The sequence below is a fragment of the Crotalus tigris genome, unplaced genomic scaffold (assembly GCF_016545835.1).
Source record: "Crotalus tigris isolate CLP2741 ecotype Arizona unplaced genomic scaffold, ASM1654583v1 scf7180000017739.2905288, whole genome shotgun sequence".
In the NCBI taxonomy this organism is placed as follows: Eukaryota; Metazoa; Chordata; class Lepidosauria; order Squamata; family Viperidae; genus Crotalus; species Crotalus tigris.
In genome coordinates, this window is record NW_024096605.1 from 37,243 (window position 1) to 52,703 (window position 15,461).

Here is a 15,461-nt window from a genome sequence, read left to right on the forward strand (position 1 = left end):
TTTTTTGGTAGAAATAGTAAAATATCAAAGATATTGTGTACTTCTAAAATGTTAGACCATTGCTTCTGTTTTAAACCATGGCTGCCTGCGACCTCCATGTATGCTATTGCGGTACTTTAGGTAATGCTTAAAATGAGCATAACAATAGAATATTTCATAATAAGGAATGCAGTACTATTTATGCTTGATAGCAAACCCTAATGAATTCAGTGAGAGTTGCTTCTGAATAATATATGCCAGATTAGCTGATATTGGGTGGATATTTTACATTCAAAAATCTTCCTAAATACTGGTTGGAAGTATGCAAATAATTTCCTGTTTCTTTCTGTTTTCAACTAAACTTGGTCAGTGGTCAATGAAGACGGTAAGGCGTGTATACTGTCTACACCTGTCTGCTGTAATTCGTAAAAATAGCATGTAATAGCTTATCCATTTCGTAGTTGCTTTTGAGTCAGTTAGTCAGATGTGTGCATACTTTCGTTTGTCACTTTGTCTCATAGTTCGTTTGTGCTTGCTGTAAACAATTTCCTGCTATTTTATAGATTGTATTACTGGTCTGACAAAGATAGAATTCATCTTACAAAGTAGGATGTGTTTACGCATTGTCTTTATGAAATGAAAATAATTTCACCTAGAGCAATGGTTCTCAACCTTTCTAATGTCGCGACCCCATAATACAGTTCCCCATGTTGTGGTGACCCCCAACCACTTATACATCACTGGGTACCAGGGGCGTGGCCAAAGAAAAGGAAAAAAATGGCAGACAGCCTTGTTTGGCGACCCCCGTGAAATGGTCGTTCGACCCCAAATGGGGTCCCGACCCATAGGTTGAGAACCACTGACCTAGAGCTTACTTGAGCTCTGTTACACAAATTACACTCATTTGAACTGGGTCTGGGGGAAAAAAAATCAGTGTGGCATGATATACCCTAGAATTGTTCTGTTTGAATTACTGAATATTTACAATTATTTGGGGAGGGTGAAGTCCTATTTCTGCATCCAATTCCAGAATAAACAGGGTCTTTCTACATCTTCCCAAAGTGCTCTGAAGTTTTTGAAGATAATAGATGAAGGATACAAGGAGCATTTAGGGAAGAAAAGAGGAAAATTAGTTTTGTATAAGAGGTCTTACATTACATAGGAGTTTATCCATTATTTAGAAGTCATGTAAAGCTGGTTCATTTTGATGAAATAATCCATCATCCTTTTCTTTAACATACATTTAGAAAATCTTTGCAAACATGACTTAATCAGAAAAAATATCCTTAACATATTTTCCAGTGCAGTTTTATATACTAGATCTGTTGTAAGCAGGTTTGGTTTTTTTAAAAAAAGACGTATCAACATCCATTTTTAGTTAATGTTCTATTTACATCATTTGCATTTTTTAAAAAAATGAATTTAAAATAACATTGAAATATATTGAGCTAATTCTACTATCGATGTCGAATGCTATTATGGAAGCAATGGAAAATGAGACTTGACGCTTGAGTATAATTTACTGTGATAAAAGAAGAAATATTAATAGGTTATTCTAATAATAAAACTGTTCAAATCTAATAATGTGTACAGTCATAATACTGGAAAATGTTTTAGTTTATTTTGTGAATAGGAAAGTTTATATGTTTCTACTGTTCAATATAATAAAAAGTTGCTGGAAAAATTAAGAGACTTAGGAAAAAAGAAAGAGAAGATGTAAATATAATTTCAGCTATCTTTGCAATTGATAAAGAAACATAAAACTTAATTTTCATAAATAAGTAGAATCCATAGCCTCCTTCTGCTTTTGTCAAAATAAGGAGACCAATATTTAGCTGCAAGCTCTGCCCCTTTTGGATATGTGCATCACCACAATATGCACACAAAATAGACAGGGCACACATCGCTGCAGATACTCCTGACAGTTATATTAATTTTTTGACATCAAATTACACAGAACTCAATATAAATTCAATAAATATGGTGGAAAAAACTAGAAACAAATGTTGCTTATTGTACTGAAGGCAGTTATCTGAGATCAGTTTTGAAGACAGCATTCTTGTAAGAATGCCTGGATTTTTCAGTCCCCCATCCCATTCAATTTCTTTGAAACTTGGCTCTCTCTAGCCCTTATGGGATATTTTTTGTGCATGGTGGTGATTCCAGTGTTATATTTAAGAATAGAAAAAGTTCCCAAGAAAATCTTTTTCTTAAGTGGCATAAGAACACCACTAACATCAGTTGAATCGCAATGATAGAATGTAAGATGTTACAAAATCATTATGTTTTACCATATTGTATTTAGGAAGTTCACTTGACAGCCTCTCCTGAAAAAAACTACTGCAGTAAAACTACTGATCTAGAAAAATTAGTATGAAATTATGTAGAAAAGTGGACTTAACAAGCCTGCCTTGTTTAGTTAGCTTCTCTAAACAGATGGTAAACCATTAAAATAAAGGCTTGTAACTTCCTCTTTGGCTTGTAATTAACCAATTAATTTATTAAATTGTTAATCACATGTGTTCAAGTAGGTGGATTTGTGAATCTTTCTTTGTAACAGCTTGTTTATAGTTTGGGGTTTGCTAATTATGTGATAGAAATTGCTTGTATTCTCTTCAATATATTAGGATTTGGAAATGAACTTTCTGTTGATTATTTAAAAAAAGATTTCTGTTTAAATTCAGTCTGTGTTCATGCCAAGTAATTTGATTTAGGGGTATGATGTAATTATTCCCAAATCAAGCTTTCCAGAAAACAGAACGAATTATATCATGAAATTAATTTGCAATCATGTGCTATGGGAAATAAAAAATAGAGGCTAAAAAGAAGTGGCTGTTGGTTTTTAGATTTGGGGTGCTGCTGTTCTTGATTTTCTGTCAAAGAACCAATTTTGTTCTTTGGCATGTGATCTTCCCTGTTTGGAGAAAATTTCAACGTGTTTCAGTGAAGTTTGAGAGTGACTACTTCCAAGCTCTTTAATAGCTTTTCTTCATAAGAAATTTCTTTTGGGCTAAAGAATGACCTTTATTACAGGTAAATGGGTTTGTGAAGACCGATTTTTAAGTAAGAGTTACACAATCAATCTAGATAAATCCTTACTGTAGATAAATCCTATTGCATTCACTCTTGTGCTGACAGCTTTACCAATATTAGTTTTATTTATAGTAAAATAATAAAGAGAAACCTTGTTGGCAAAATACTACACTATGTGTCCTGCACTATAATCACAGTTTTAAAAGCTCCCAACATAATACAAGTACCGTATTTTCCAGCGTATAAGGCGATCTGGCGTATAAGGCGACCCCCAACTTCGGTGCCAAGTTGCATGCCTAGAAAGTCGTGTTATACACCAGAAACTACCATAATTTCCGGTGTATAAGACAACTCGGCATATAAGATGACCCCCGACTTCGGCGCCGATTTCAACCCTTTAGAAAGTCGTTTTATACGCGGGAAAGTATGGTATTCTTGTGTTAAATTAACATTTCATTTGAGTAAAACATGTAACTACTTATGCTGATATTGGTACAAAATTGCTGCTTAACCACAGTTAAAACTGAAATGTATCTTCATTTTGGGAAAGGAGTTTGCATTCCTGAGATTGGCTTCCAGTTTCTAGTTATCAGGGTTTATGTCTTTTTAGAGGAATCTTTTTAAAAAGTGGCAAAACATTTATATGATTTGAAGAAAAAAACCCAAGTATGTATTCTATATTAGCCTTTTTGGATGTTGCTACAGCAAATAGGTTAATAAATCTATACTATTCCTGGAGATTGTTTTTCTCCTTCAAATAATTTCCAAAATTTCGAGAAAATGTATTACAATTCTCTTATTAATATATTAATCCAATTTCCTTTTCTAGAACTTAAGCTTATTATCTCTTGTTCTGTTGTTTGTAATAAGGAAGAATATTGTAATACTCTAAGCATATTGGGAAAGAATATAATAATCCACCACATCCATTTGCAGATTGTTCAATTGTTGCTTTGGAGTAGCAAAGAACAGTAGATCATCAAGATACCAAATTCAGTATTAGATATACGTTTTTTTCTAGATCTATAGTTTGCAGCATTATTGAAGTGGGTAAATTATTTCTTTCAACTGCATTATACAGCAAAGAAATATGCTGTTAGGTTTAGTGCCAACAGAAATATCAGTGGGAGAGCTACCATTTCTAAGTGTTATATTTTCTTTGGTTTCAGGGTCCTTCCCAAGAAGATTTCAGTCACTTGCCACCAGAACAAAGGCGGAAAAAACTTCAGCAGCGGATTGATGAGCTTAACAGAGAACTACAGAAAGAGACAGATCAAAAGTATTTATGTTATTCTGACTCTTGATGCTGATTTTATTTTGCTCTACCTAGAATTTGAAACTCTTTCACTCCAAGCATGCATCTGGTTTGATTTATCATAAATCCTCCTAAGCATTTGGAATTTTGGTTCTTCAGTTGTGATCTGTGTGTGATTCACATTTATAGACTTTGGATGATAACCAGTCCACCTTTATGTAGCACTAAAGCTCAGCTTTTATTCCCAGAAAGATGATGGAATGCTCTTCTTTCACTTTGTAAACAATTATCTTCCCCTGGCTGTGATAAAATGAGAGTTTATTGTTTGAGTAGAATGCAAAGAAAGAATAAATTGATAACCAGCATCTAAATATGTAAAGGAACATGGCAAGAATGAAGATAAGAGTAGTGATAGGAATTATAAAGTGTATGAATAGGGACAATTATAATAGGGAAAGAAAAATGAGATAATTAGTATCTAGGAAGTAAAAACTATAGATAGTCTTCGATTTTCAATGACAATTGGGACTGGAAATCCAGTGTAAGCTGTTACAGTTGTAATGCGAGGCACCTATGTGACCAGACTTATTTTCCTGACATTTTTTTTGCGGTAATTGTTAAGCGAGTCACACAGTCATCAAGCAAATGGTGCAGTCATTAAGCAGACCCATTCTTCCTAATGGATTTTTGGGGGTGGGGCTGGAAACAAAATGTGGTAATGCAGCAACAGGCTGTAAATGGTGGGATGAGTGCAACATTTTACAGTGGCCGGCAGTGATTTAGAGGCCGTTAAAAACACCCATTCTGAGGCCATTGTAATTCCTAATCCGCATAAATCAAGCACTGACTGTATGAATAATCCTTGTGAAAATGATAATAAGTGTCCATGAAAGAATAGTTCACAACCTGTACCTGTGTTATTATTAGACAAAATTTTAATTGTTCCTAATCCAACAGTAGTCAAAATATAATTTCATTCATGTGTAAAATACTGTAGTTCCAGGAAAGAACTGTTAAGAGAGGAGATATCTTTTATATAAAATAAAATCTTATAGAAAAATTCTATGCTTATCATCTTGGGGTGATAACTGAGATAGTATAAAATATATTTATTTGATCCAAAGCAAACTCAGAAAAAAGAAATCAGTCTCACTAGTTCTACCACATAGGCACATCCATATGTACAAATCACAAAAACTGAAGCCAGCTATGGGTTTTCAGTTGATGATGTATAAATTCAGATATTTTTGTGCTTTTTGTTAGGGTTTAATACAACTTTTGAATCTGAGTAGAGGTTAGAAGTGCTGTATGCCACACAAAAGAGTAGTTGTGATATACAAACGGGACAGGTTCCTGCCAAGATCTGTGAAGCATTGGAAGCCCCAACCTTTTTTGTGTGAATTCACAGATTAATGAAGTGAAGAATCACAATTACAGATAAGTAGCCCATTATAGCGCCTTTGGTTTTGGTATACAGTCAGTTCTCTTTCTCCCAAAAGGATGATGAACAGAGGCAGGCTGTTGAACATCATTTGATGAACTCCTGACAATTGCATTTTTCTGTAGAGATGCCCTCATCAAAATGAAAGATGTGTATGAGAAAAATCCACAAATGGGCGATCCAGGAAGTCTTCAGCCAAAATTAATGGAAACTATGAACAACATGGACCGTCTGCGAATGGAAATCCACAAGAATGAGGTTAAAATCTGTTCATTGGATAGCTTTTCAGACAAGGATTAGTATAACTTTTCAGTCTCTTAAGCAAGGCCTTCTCCAAGTTCCAAGAGTCATTCAAATCAAAGTAGGCAAAGTCCTCTTTGCTATAGCATTTCAGCCCATTTGCAACGGCCTCAATGTCTTTGCCAACTCAGTCTAATATTCAGTTGAATGCAGCAATTGATGATAATTATATGGATGGTTTTGTCTGCAAGATACCTAAAAATATTCAAAACTTACATTGAATTGAGCAGCGCAGTGTCTCAGCAATTAAGATACTGGGCTTGTCAACTGGAAAGCTGGCAGCCCAGGTTTGAGACTCGAGCTCCATGCGACAGGATGAGCTCTCTGTCCTTGTCCCAGCTCCTGCCATCCTAGCAGTTTGAAAGTGTACATTTCAGTGGGAAGGTAACAGCATTCCATGATGTCATGTTGGCCACATGACCGCAGAAATTCTTCAGACAGCACTGATTTAACAGCCTTGAAACAGAGATGAGCATTGCCTCCTATAGTCGGCAATGACTAGCAGAGTAAAATCCACAGGGACTCCTTTACCTTTATAAACCAAAACGTTTGTAACTTTTCTGCACTTAATATAATATTTGGAAGTACTTTAGTTAGAAAAATACTTCGGTAGATACAGATTTATTATTTTATTTATTTAAATCTGTCCTGGTTGAAAATAATACACTTCAGGGAATATATTTGGGCAATCTTAATTCTTAAATAAAATTGAAAATTTAGTAAACAAAGACAGTCATGAAGTATAGTTTTACTAGCTGTGGCATTTCAAATGGGGATGAATTTAACTGTCTGGATATTTATAGAGTTTGTAAGTGATGGTTTCATGATAGCTGAACACAGAATTGATTCTGGGTTAAATTTTTATTTCCTTTGACCATACATGCATGTTTGTGTATCCACGACACAGGCTAAACGCTCCTCAATTCTCTAACTCCCTTTAGTGTTTTTTTAATGTTCCTCGGCATTCTTTTCCCTATCACTCCCCAGTTACATTTGTCTGTTTTCTCCTGGAGAGGAAAAAATATGTCCAAATAGTTACTTGCCTATGCGTATTCCTTTAGACCCATATGAAACCAAATGGATAACTGGAACCATAAAGGTTATATTGGAAGCTGTCATTTTGTACTGCAGTATGCCAGTGCCTTTAAAAAAACAACAACTTTACAACAATCTAAAAGTACATACATATGTACAAGAAATATAGCCTGCGGGGGTTCCAGAAATATCCTGGACACCTAAACAGAATTTTTATATTTCATCCTGGCACAGGTAACCGTTTTTTTTCTCTCTCTCTTCAGGCATGGCTTTCTGAAGTTGAAGGTAAAGTAGCAACAAGAGGAGACCGAAGGCACAGCAGTGACATCAACCATCTCGTAACCCAAGGAAGAGAGAGGTCGCTATATTACACTTTTTTCTGGTCTGCCAGTAGATTTCTAAAACAAGTAATCTAGTAATTTAGGTAATCTAGATACCTAAAATACAGAGCAAGGCAAATCCTCTGAAAGTGGTGTTTTGCAATAGCAAGCACATACAGTATATAAAACATCTCTCTTCTGACATACAATAACAATCAGGAACAGCCAGACATACTTAGAAAGTACAGCTGACAATTATTGGAAGAGATGTGCACCAAATATGTTCCTTGGATTGCAAAGCACCTCCTTGCACAGGTGTGCCTTCTCTGTAGCTGCACCTGTCTTCTGGAATAAGGTTCTCCCTCAGATTCAGATGCTATTTTTGAGAAGAGCCTTGAAGATATTTTACCCAGTCTTTTGGTAAGGGAGAATTAGAACCCCGTCATTTTACTAAAACATATAAAGTGTGTGTAAATGGGTGTAAAAGAAATACAAAAAGACATTTTTCCCACAAGATCTTCTTGTGTCTCATCATTTCAAAAAAGCTTTGCATTAAATCTTCATGCTACCTGAAGTTTTATTTATGTAGTTTCAGTTTTATTAAGCTTTCTGATTGGAGAAGGAAATAGCTGCCGCTTCCAATGTTTACCAGCTTCTCCAGCTCTGTTTTTTTTTCTTTTAACATCTTTTATGTGCTGATATGTACGTTTAGAAATTTTAACCTTCAGTATTATTTGATAATACAATTGCATTGTTAGTGGATTGATTTCCTTCATATATTATACATTTCTGTAATTGTTTAAAAAATGATGCATTCATGTGTTTTAATGGACAGAAATAATATTTAGAAAGAGTGGTGCGTGTGTGTGTGTTCATAAAAAGTGTTCACAAAACCTATAAGAATGCAAAGGTTCCTCTTGCAAAAATGCCTTCAGCATTATACTTCAAATGATTCAGCCAACTTCATATAGTTCTCCTTTTCCCAAAGAAAAGCTGTACCATTCCTCAGTTTTATTTGCTTGGCTAACTGCTAAGGAATAAATACGCTTCTCTTCATTACATTGCAATTGAGGTGTAGCAGAATTGAAACTGTGTAAGTTAAGGGTTGTTTATTCAGGCAAAGCAAGCTGAAAAAGTAAAAAACACTCCTACATATTCTGCTTTTTTTAGGCAGTCAGTGGAAATAAAAAAAACTTTTTAGGTAAACAAATTGTTTCATTTTCTATTTTAAGTAAAGCGGGGATTAAAAATTACGGACTGTTTCACTTTGAAATTTTAAACAAGGATATGTATGGTTATTTTTTTCTACTGTTATAAACCATGTGTGGTGAAGGGAATCAGAAGATGTAATCAGAAGAGACAGGACTTTATTCCGATAGACTGAGCGCGTTTAAAGTACCACTATTATTCCTCTGTTTTTTCATATGCTGGGCAGATGGAATCAAAGCACTTTTGCTTTTAAAAGCCATTGGATATTCAACAATGTTCATCCCCTGCCTGTATTTTTCAGTAATATTTTACATATAGAATCATAGAATTCTTTATTGGCCAAGGGTGAGTAGACACACAAGGAACTTGTCTCTGGCGCACAAGCTCACAGTGTATATATAAACAGCAAGTAATGTCATAATAAACAATATTGACAAATCATAAGAAACCAATAGGAGAAGATAGTACAGTGGTTCTCAACCTGTGGGTCAGGACCCCATTTGGGGTCAAACGACCATTTCACGGGGGTCGCCAAACAATGCAGTCTGCCATTTTTTTCTCCCTTTTCCTTAGCTGTACTACTCCCTTTTATTCTATTGGCTTTTGAAAGCCAATAGAATAGACTCTCTTGAATAGAGTCTAATTCTATTGGCTTTCAAAAGCCAATAAGAATTGTCCAGGCTGTCTCTGTCCTGCTGAGCCCGCCAAAAGTCCCATTCTGCAAATGGTGCTGTACCAATTGAGTAGTCCTCGACTTACGACCGGTTGAGTAGTCCTCGACTTACGACAGGTTAGGGGGTCGCGGCATTAAAAGGTTGAGAACCACTGAGATAGTAGGAAAGATAAGATGGTGAGAAAAGATGAGAAATTAGATAGAGCTGTGGGAATGAAGTGGTTCAGAGTGATGGAACGGGGGGGGGGGGATTACCTTTGTATCTGCCGTAGTAGTTTTGGCATTCAATGCCCTATAGCAGCGTCCAGAGGGGAGAAGTTGAAATTGATTATATCCAGGATGTGAGGGGTCCTGCAGATATTTTCTCAGCCCTCTTTCTGGTTCGTGCAGGATAAGAGGTCCATATATAGGGCGCGTTTACGTTTACTTCACAAAGCTTCATGATTTGCAATGAAATCTGAACATGCTTGAGATTCTTTTTAACTGATAAAAAATCTATAAGAATTTAGTTTGAGAAATGCTCTCTGTTATCTATTACATTTTAGTCCTGAGGGGAGCTACACCGATGATGCAAACCAAGAAGTTCGAAGCCCACCCCAACAGCACGGCCCCCATAATGAATTTGATGATGAGTTTGAAGATGACGATCCTTTGCCAGCTATAGGACATTGTAAAGCTATCTATCCGTTTGATGGTAAGGTTAATTGGACTGAAGTCTGCGTATAGGATAAATGTGAGCAACCTTGAATCAATCCAGAATGTTTTTGAGTTTTCATTGTTCAACAAAACACAATTTGTAGCGTTAGAGCAGGGGTCTTCAAACTTGGCAACTTTAAGACTTGTGGACTTCAATTCCCAGAATTCCTCAGCCAGCCAGGAAGTTGAAGCCCACAAGTCTTAAAATTGCCAAGTTTGAAGACCCTTGCGGTCGAGTGTTATACTGTAAGAACAATGGGAACTCAAAACAAGGCCTTTTAATTTGCCACAAAAGTAGGGCTAGTCTCTGCCAAAGGCACCAAATTACCCAAGTTGCAGAAATACCAGCATCTCTGGTTGTTGACTGGAGGCCTCTTCCTAATGCATAATACACTTGGTAAGGTTGTATTTGTATTTCAACCAACTTGAAAAACTCAACAAACCCAGTTGGGCAACATGAAAGCTCAGCAGCATAGCATTACTAGCTATAATTAGCATGCATAAGCCATGCTTATTCATTTGATAGCCTGTCTAAGAAAGCATTATCCAGGTTAATGTTACAGTAGAACCCATGACCTTAAATCTCTCCCTCCAAAGACAGCAGTAAACATATTGGGCCGGTGGCAATCTTTTCTTAACGGGCAATCAGTCACCAGCCAGTTACAGGACATTGGAACACTCAAAACATTTAATCTAAGTTTGGTGTATGTGCACATTCCTCAATGCATGTGTGTATACACACACACACCAACACGCCAACATAACGTTGTGTGTGCATCTTTGCATGCAGTTTTCTTTTTTATATCTTACATATAATTGTACGTAAATTTTTATAATAGCATCTGGTTTAAGTTCTGGGAAATTCATGCCGTACGTCGTTTCTGTTTAATGGCAATAGTATTTCTGCGTTATAACAAAACAAATATGTTAGATTAGAAAAGCAGCCGTTGGCAAGGATTCAACTTTGCAACAAGAAACCAGGTTTTTGTCTGTTGGCTTACATTCGAAACATATGTTCCACTGCAGAGAACTAACTGATCCCCATCTCCCCGAATGAAAAATGAGGGCTGAGAAAGAGACCAGCTTTAAATCCTCCAAGGGAACAAAACAAGTCTAAACTCCTTGTTTTTTGTTTCTTCTTAGGTCACAATGAAGGTACCCTTGCCATGAAAGAGGGGGAGGTTTTGTATATTATAGAGGAAGACAAAGGGGATGGATGGACAAGAGCTCGGAGGCAGAATGGAGAAGAAGGATATGTGCCAACTACCTACATAGATGTAACTCTAGAAAAAAACAGTAAAGGTGCAGTAACCTATATCTAATCTCCAGTTGATCACCTTGTCCATGAACATTGCTTAATGAATACTGAATCACATAATTGGATGGAAAAGTCCAAAACCGTTTAGGAGTCTTTTCAATATGTGATTGACCACAGGAGCCCAAACTAAGATTTCAGTTTTGAAACTGGAAAATGCCTGCGTATCACTTAGATTGTTCTCAGTGCCATCTTTGCTTAATGTACTTGTACGTCTTCTTTTTCCGTACACGGTCAGGACATATTTTGTTGGTTTTCGTTGTTTTAATGTTATTCTTGTAAAGCTTATTATTGCTTCCTTTTAAAAGAGCATTATTTGAGAACAAAATGTTTCGTGATGGTATACCATCTCTGGGCAATCTACATGCAGTATATCTTTTCTTGAACCAGAGCTTGTTCCAGTGTCCAAGCCAATAACTAAACTTAATTAAATGGAAATGGAAGACCGGCTTTAATTTTTTTTTCTGAACAGCAATTCTACTTCTCATTGCCCTCTGCCCACTGATGCCCTGCACACATTTTATAAGAACAGTCTGCAGGCTAATGCAATGTAAAGTTATGCAGTAACGAAAGAAAACTTTCACTTGCAAGGACACATGCCATTGCCTGCACGCAAGGGAGCCTAGAGAGTTGCCATGTAGGCTTACAAACATTCCTATTCTGTAAGTACTTTTGCAGCTTTTCCTTTCAAAATCGAATCTGAGGTTCTTAAAAATGGTCCATGCAGAGGGTTGCTAGTGGTATAGCAGCCCATTTAGCTGGCTGATCGGCTCCTTTTTGCTCTCTCTCGTATTGAGGATTTTGCAACCGAAGAGTCCCTGCCTCTCATGCCAACACTTGAAACGTTTCTCTTGTTAATTGTCTGTTCAAAAAGTGCAGAAAAATTAGCAACTGCTTCCTGCAGGTCTTTCTTACTTGGTTCCATTCATTCCAATAGAAAGTGCCCAAAGGAATCAATGCAGATCAGGTCCTTGTGTTAAAAAGAACAGATAAGGTCTTTGTATACGTGGAGAAGTTTTCGTGCCGGCAACGGATTGTTTTATGAGGTGGTTCATCTGTGGTATCATATGATTAGAATTGGAATGTTCTAATTTGTATTACTTGTGCTGATACTTGTACATTTTCATTTGGATGCTAGGGAGCATTTGGAAGTTAAAATTGCACAAATTTTCTACTGAGCAAACATCTATCCAGAAAGTCTGACATAGAGAACCCTTGCAAAGGATCTGAGCCATTATCTAGTATAATCGTAATAATTTGAGGTGGATGTTTTTAAAAGGGGGAAAAAAAAAGACTGTTCTTCTCTTTTTTTTTGAATGGCCCCTGATAATTCTGTTCTGTTCTTCTTTTCCTCTCGGATTGCAGGTTCCTGAAGCGGGTATCTGAGAAAATGGGCGAGATGTTGAAGGAGGTTACATGCAGCTGCTTTTTTGGGGGAGGGTGTTAGGCCCCAGCAAGATGGGGGAAAAGTCAGTTGCATGAAAGCATGTAGGCATATGTTTCTCACTAACAACGTTAGCATTTCTCTGTGTGTTCAAAATTGTGGTAAGCTAAAGCTCCATTCCAACAGAACCAAACCACCCCAGTTTGAAAACGTACCTTTTCCATAGTTTGAAGTTCTGAAATGCTAGCTGTTTTACCACTTGCATTTTATATTGGCTGTTTCAGCTGCTTCCTTTTCCATATCCATTTTTAAGTCAGCATTCAGTCAAAAATCTTTTGTCATTGACAGTCTTCTGCCTGTGCCACTTCCATGCTCGCCCTAACCTTTTCCTGCATGTCTAGATACGTGTCGGGCATGTTCGCCTAATGTTTTGTACTTCCATAGCTCTTCCTCGTCTCCTGCATTTGTAGCAACCTCCAGCACTAAATTTTTTTTATTTCCCTACCCATTTATGTTGCTGTAATTTGTTTTTTTTTTTTTTTTTTTAATCTTCTTCATTGTGACCATTCCAGTTCTTTGGCGTTACACCGGCTGTATAAGTAACATTCATTCTGCTTTGGGAATAGAATATACATCTCAGCACTAGGCCATTCCAGCCTATCCTCAGCACCTCAATACTTTCTCATGAGCACTGAAAATCCTAGAATACAAAGAGCACAGATTTGCCGCTGTAAGACAACCAACTCTTTTCAGAAATCAAGTGCTTGTCATTCAGATGCTGCCTTAAACTCTCCGAGTGCCTAAATCTGTTGATTGCCAACAATACCACTTCAGTATCCCGCCAAGGGCTATTGGGTCTCAGCTCTGTATGACCTCCTGAATCTTTCTACAGTTCTGCAGCTGTTGGTAGCCAGTGGTAGTTGTTTTCTCGATCTCTACCATTGCACAACCCAAGGTGCATTGTGAACGTGACACATTGAAAACAAAAGTACACGTATCGATTTTGTTTTACGTCCGATGAATGTTTTTTAAATAGGATTTTTATGGAGCCTTTTTTTAATTGCCTATTTTTTTGAGTTGGGGATGGGAGAAGACACCAGTTTTTAACGAACTGCAGTGCTTGTCTATTTCCAAGTATGCTTTATTGTAAGGACCAGTTAAAAATTGGAGTGATACTTTGTTAATTATCTATGTGCACTTTTATTTGTAAACATTGCGATTTGGACACATTTATACATGTAAATATAGTTGTCTGCAGCACCCCGTCATTGCTCATGTTATTTGTCTGCCATTTGTGAATTATGTTAATGAAAACGTCAAATCTAAGCAAAATAGGGGTAATCTTAGTATATGGGAAGGGATGGGAGGGACAAAGAAAAAGTTAAATTAAGCTTCATAAACCAGCTTTCTGCTGTATTTAAAATCCTGCTTTTCTAAAGGTGGGAATCAAAGCAATATTTGGACACAGCAATGCTGGATTCCTTTAGAACTTTTTTTTCAGTGTTACTAGCAGTTGTACTATCAGTAAAACTAAATCTATGTGACTCTTGTGTGGAAATTTCTTCCTTTTACTATTAAGTGTGCCACTATTACACATATGATTTAGTGTAATTTACATTTGAGGGTGATAAAACACTAAAGGTTAGAGTTTTGGGATATTGTAAACAGGGTTATTTATAATAATGTGACCGTATGCCATTACTGACCAAATTACATGGAATAGTTGTTTAATGCTGGCTTTTTATTTTAAAGTTCCAAATAAAAGACAATGATTAGGTTCTCACTCTTTCAGCCAAGAACCCTATGGATTTTACTTAACAGCCAGTTTGAGCTGCTTTTAACACTTCTAGTAAAGGACTAATAGTTCTTTTGTGCTACTGTTTTTGTAGGGCCGGATTGGTTTCCTCAGGAGGATTTTTTTCTTCCTGTGGTATAAAGCAACCTTTATGAGGGTAGTTAAATGTAAGGGGAGGAAAAAATCTTTGTACTTGCACAGTTGGCTAAAATTATTTTGAAATGTTGAGAATTAATTGTCTTGAGTCATAACTTTTCAGTAATTTTTAATCTTTCGTGCACGTGTTGATTTTTTTAAATGTTTAAATGCCTTGTTAAATAATAGTCGTTCTCTTCAAAATATTTTCATGGAATTAAACAATCTTTTCATGGCCCGGATCATTTCTTTGTCTTCTGTTGCAGGCAAGTAATAGGCGGCTTTTGTTTGGTTTGTCATAAATATGCTCAGGTGGTGAAGGGAAGCAAAAATTGCACCAGAAAGACAAATCTTCACATTTTCCTCACTGTTAGTGCTCCAATCCAGAATTATTCCTTGGGATAATTTAATTTCTTAACAAGGTTTCCCAGACAACTTTCAGTTCACTTTTAGAAGCCACCTAATTTGCCAAAGACGCAGACAGATCCAAATTGGGATTACACTAAAGCTTACTAATTACATGAACATTTAGCAACAGCAGCACTTTTGGCAGGTATAAATGACCATGCAACAAAGAATTGTATTTATATTTGGCCTCTGTAAACAAATAAGGAGTACAGAATTTCCTGCACAATGCAAATGCCTGCCAGAGAAAAGTTGGAGAAGAGGCTGAAACAAGACCCTTCAGTGCGGCTTCTGCACCCATGCAAAACAGAAGCTTTTGGGAGGATTTCAAAATTCCTAGAGAATTTTTTTTTTTTTTTTTTGTCCTGACCTACATAGTTGTAGCATGGTGGGTCTCCAATTTCAGGATGTGAAAAGGAAATGATTCTTCCCATTATTATTTTTTATCCTCCTTTTTTTCCTCTCCGTTTTTTTCTTGCCTTCTTA

The 15,461-nt window shown here is 36.5% G+C and overlaps 1 protein-coding gene across 1 annotated transcript in view; it reads left to right on the forward strand.

The window, feature by feature from the left end:
• FNBP1L (formin binding protein 1 like) overlaps window positions 1–14,812 on the forward strand; it is a 28,473-nt gene extending 13,661 nt beyond the window's left edge. Inside the window, exons 8-13 of the mRNA XM_039339741.1 lie at window positions 4,182–4,291; window positions 5,834–5,966; window positions 7,307–7,401; window positions 9,791–9,939; window positions 11,085–11,243; window positions 12,622–14,812. Of these exons, the coding sequence (XP_039195675.1) occupies window positions 4,182–4,291; window positions 5,834–5,966; window positions 7,307–7,401; window positions 9,791–9,939; window positions 11,085–11,243; window positions 12,622–12,629 (654 nt within the window). The 3' untranslated portion in view covers window positions 12,630–14,812. The remainder of the gene's footprint in view (window positions 1–4,181; window positions 4,292–5,833; window positions 5,967–7,306; window positions 7,402–9,790; window positions 9,940–11,084; window positions 11,244–12,621) is intronic.
• Window positions 14,813–15,461: the final 649 nt, after the last annotated feature.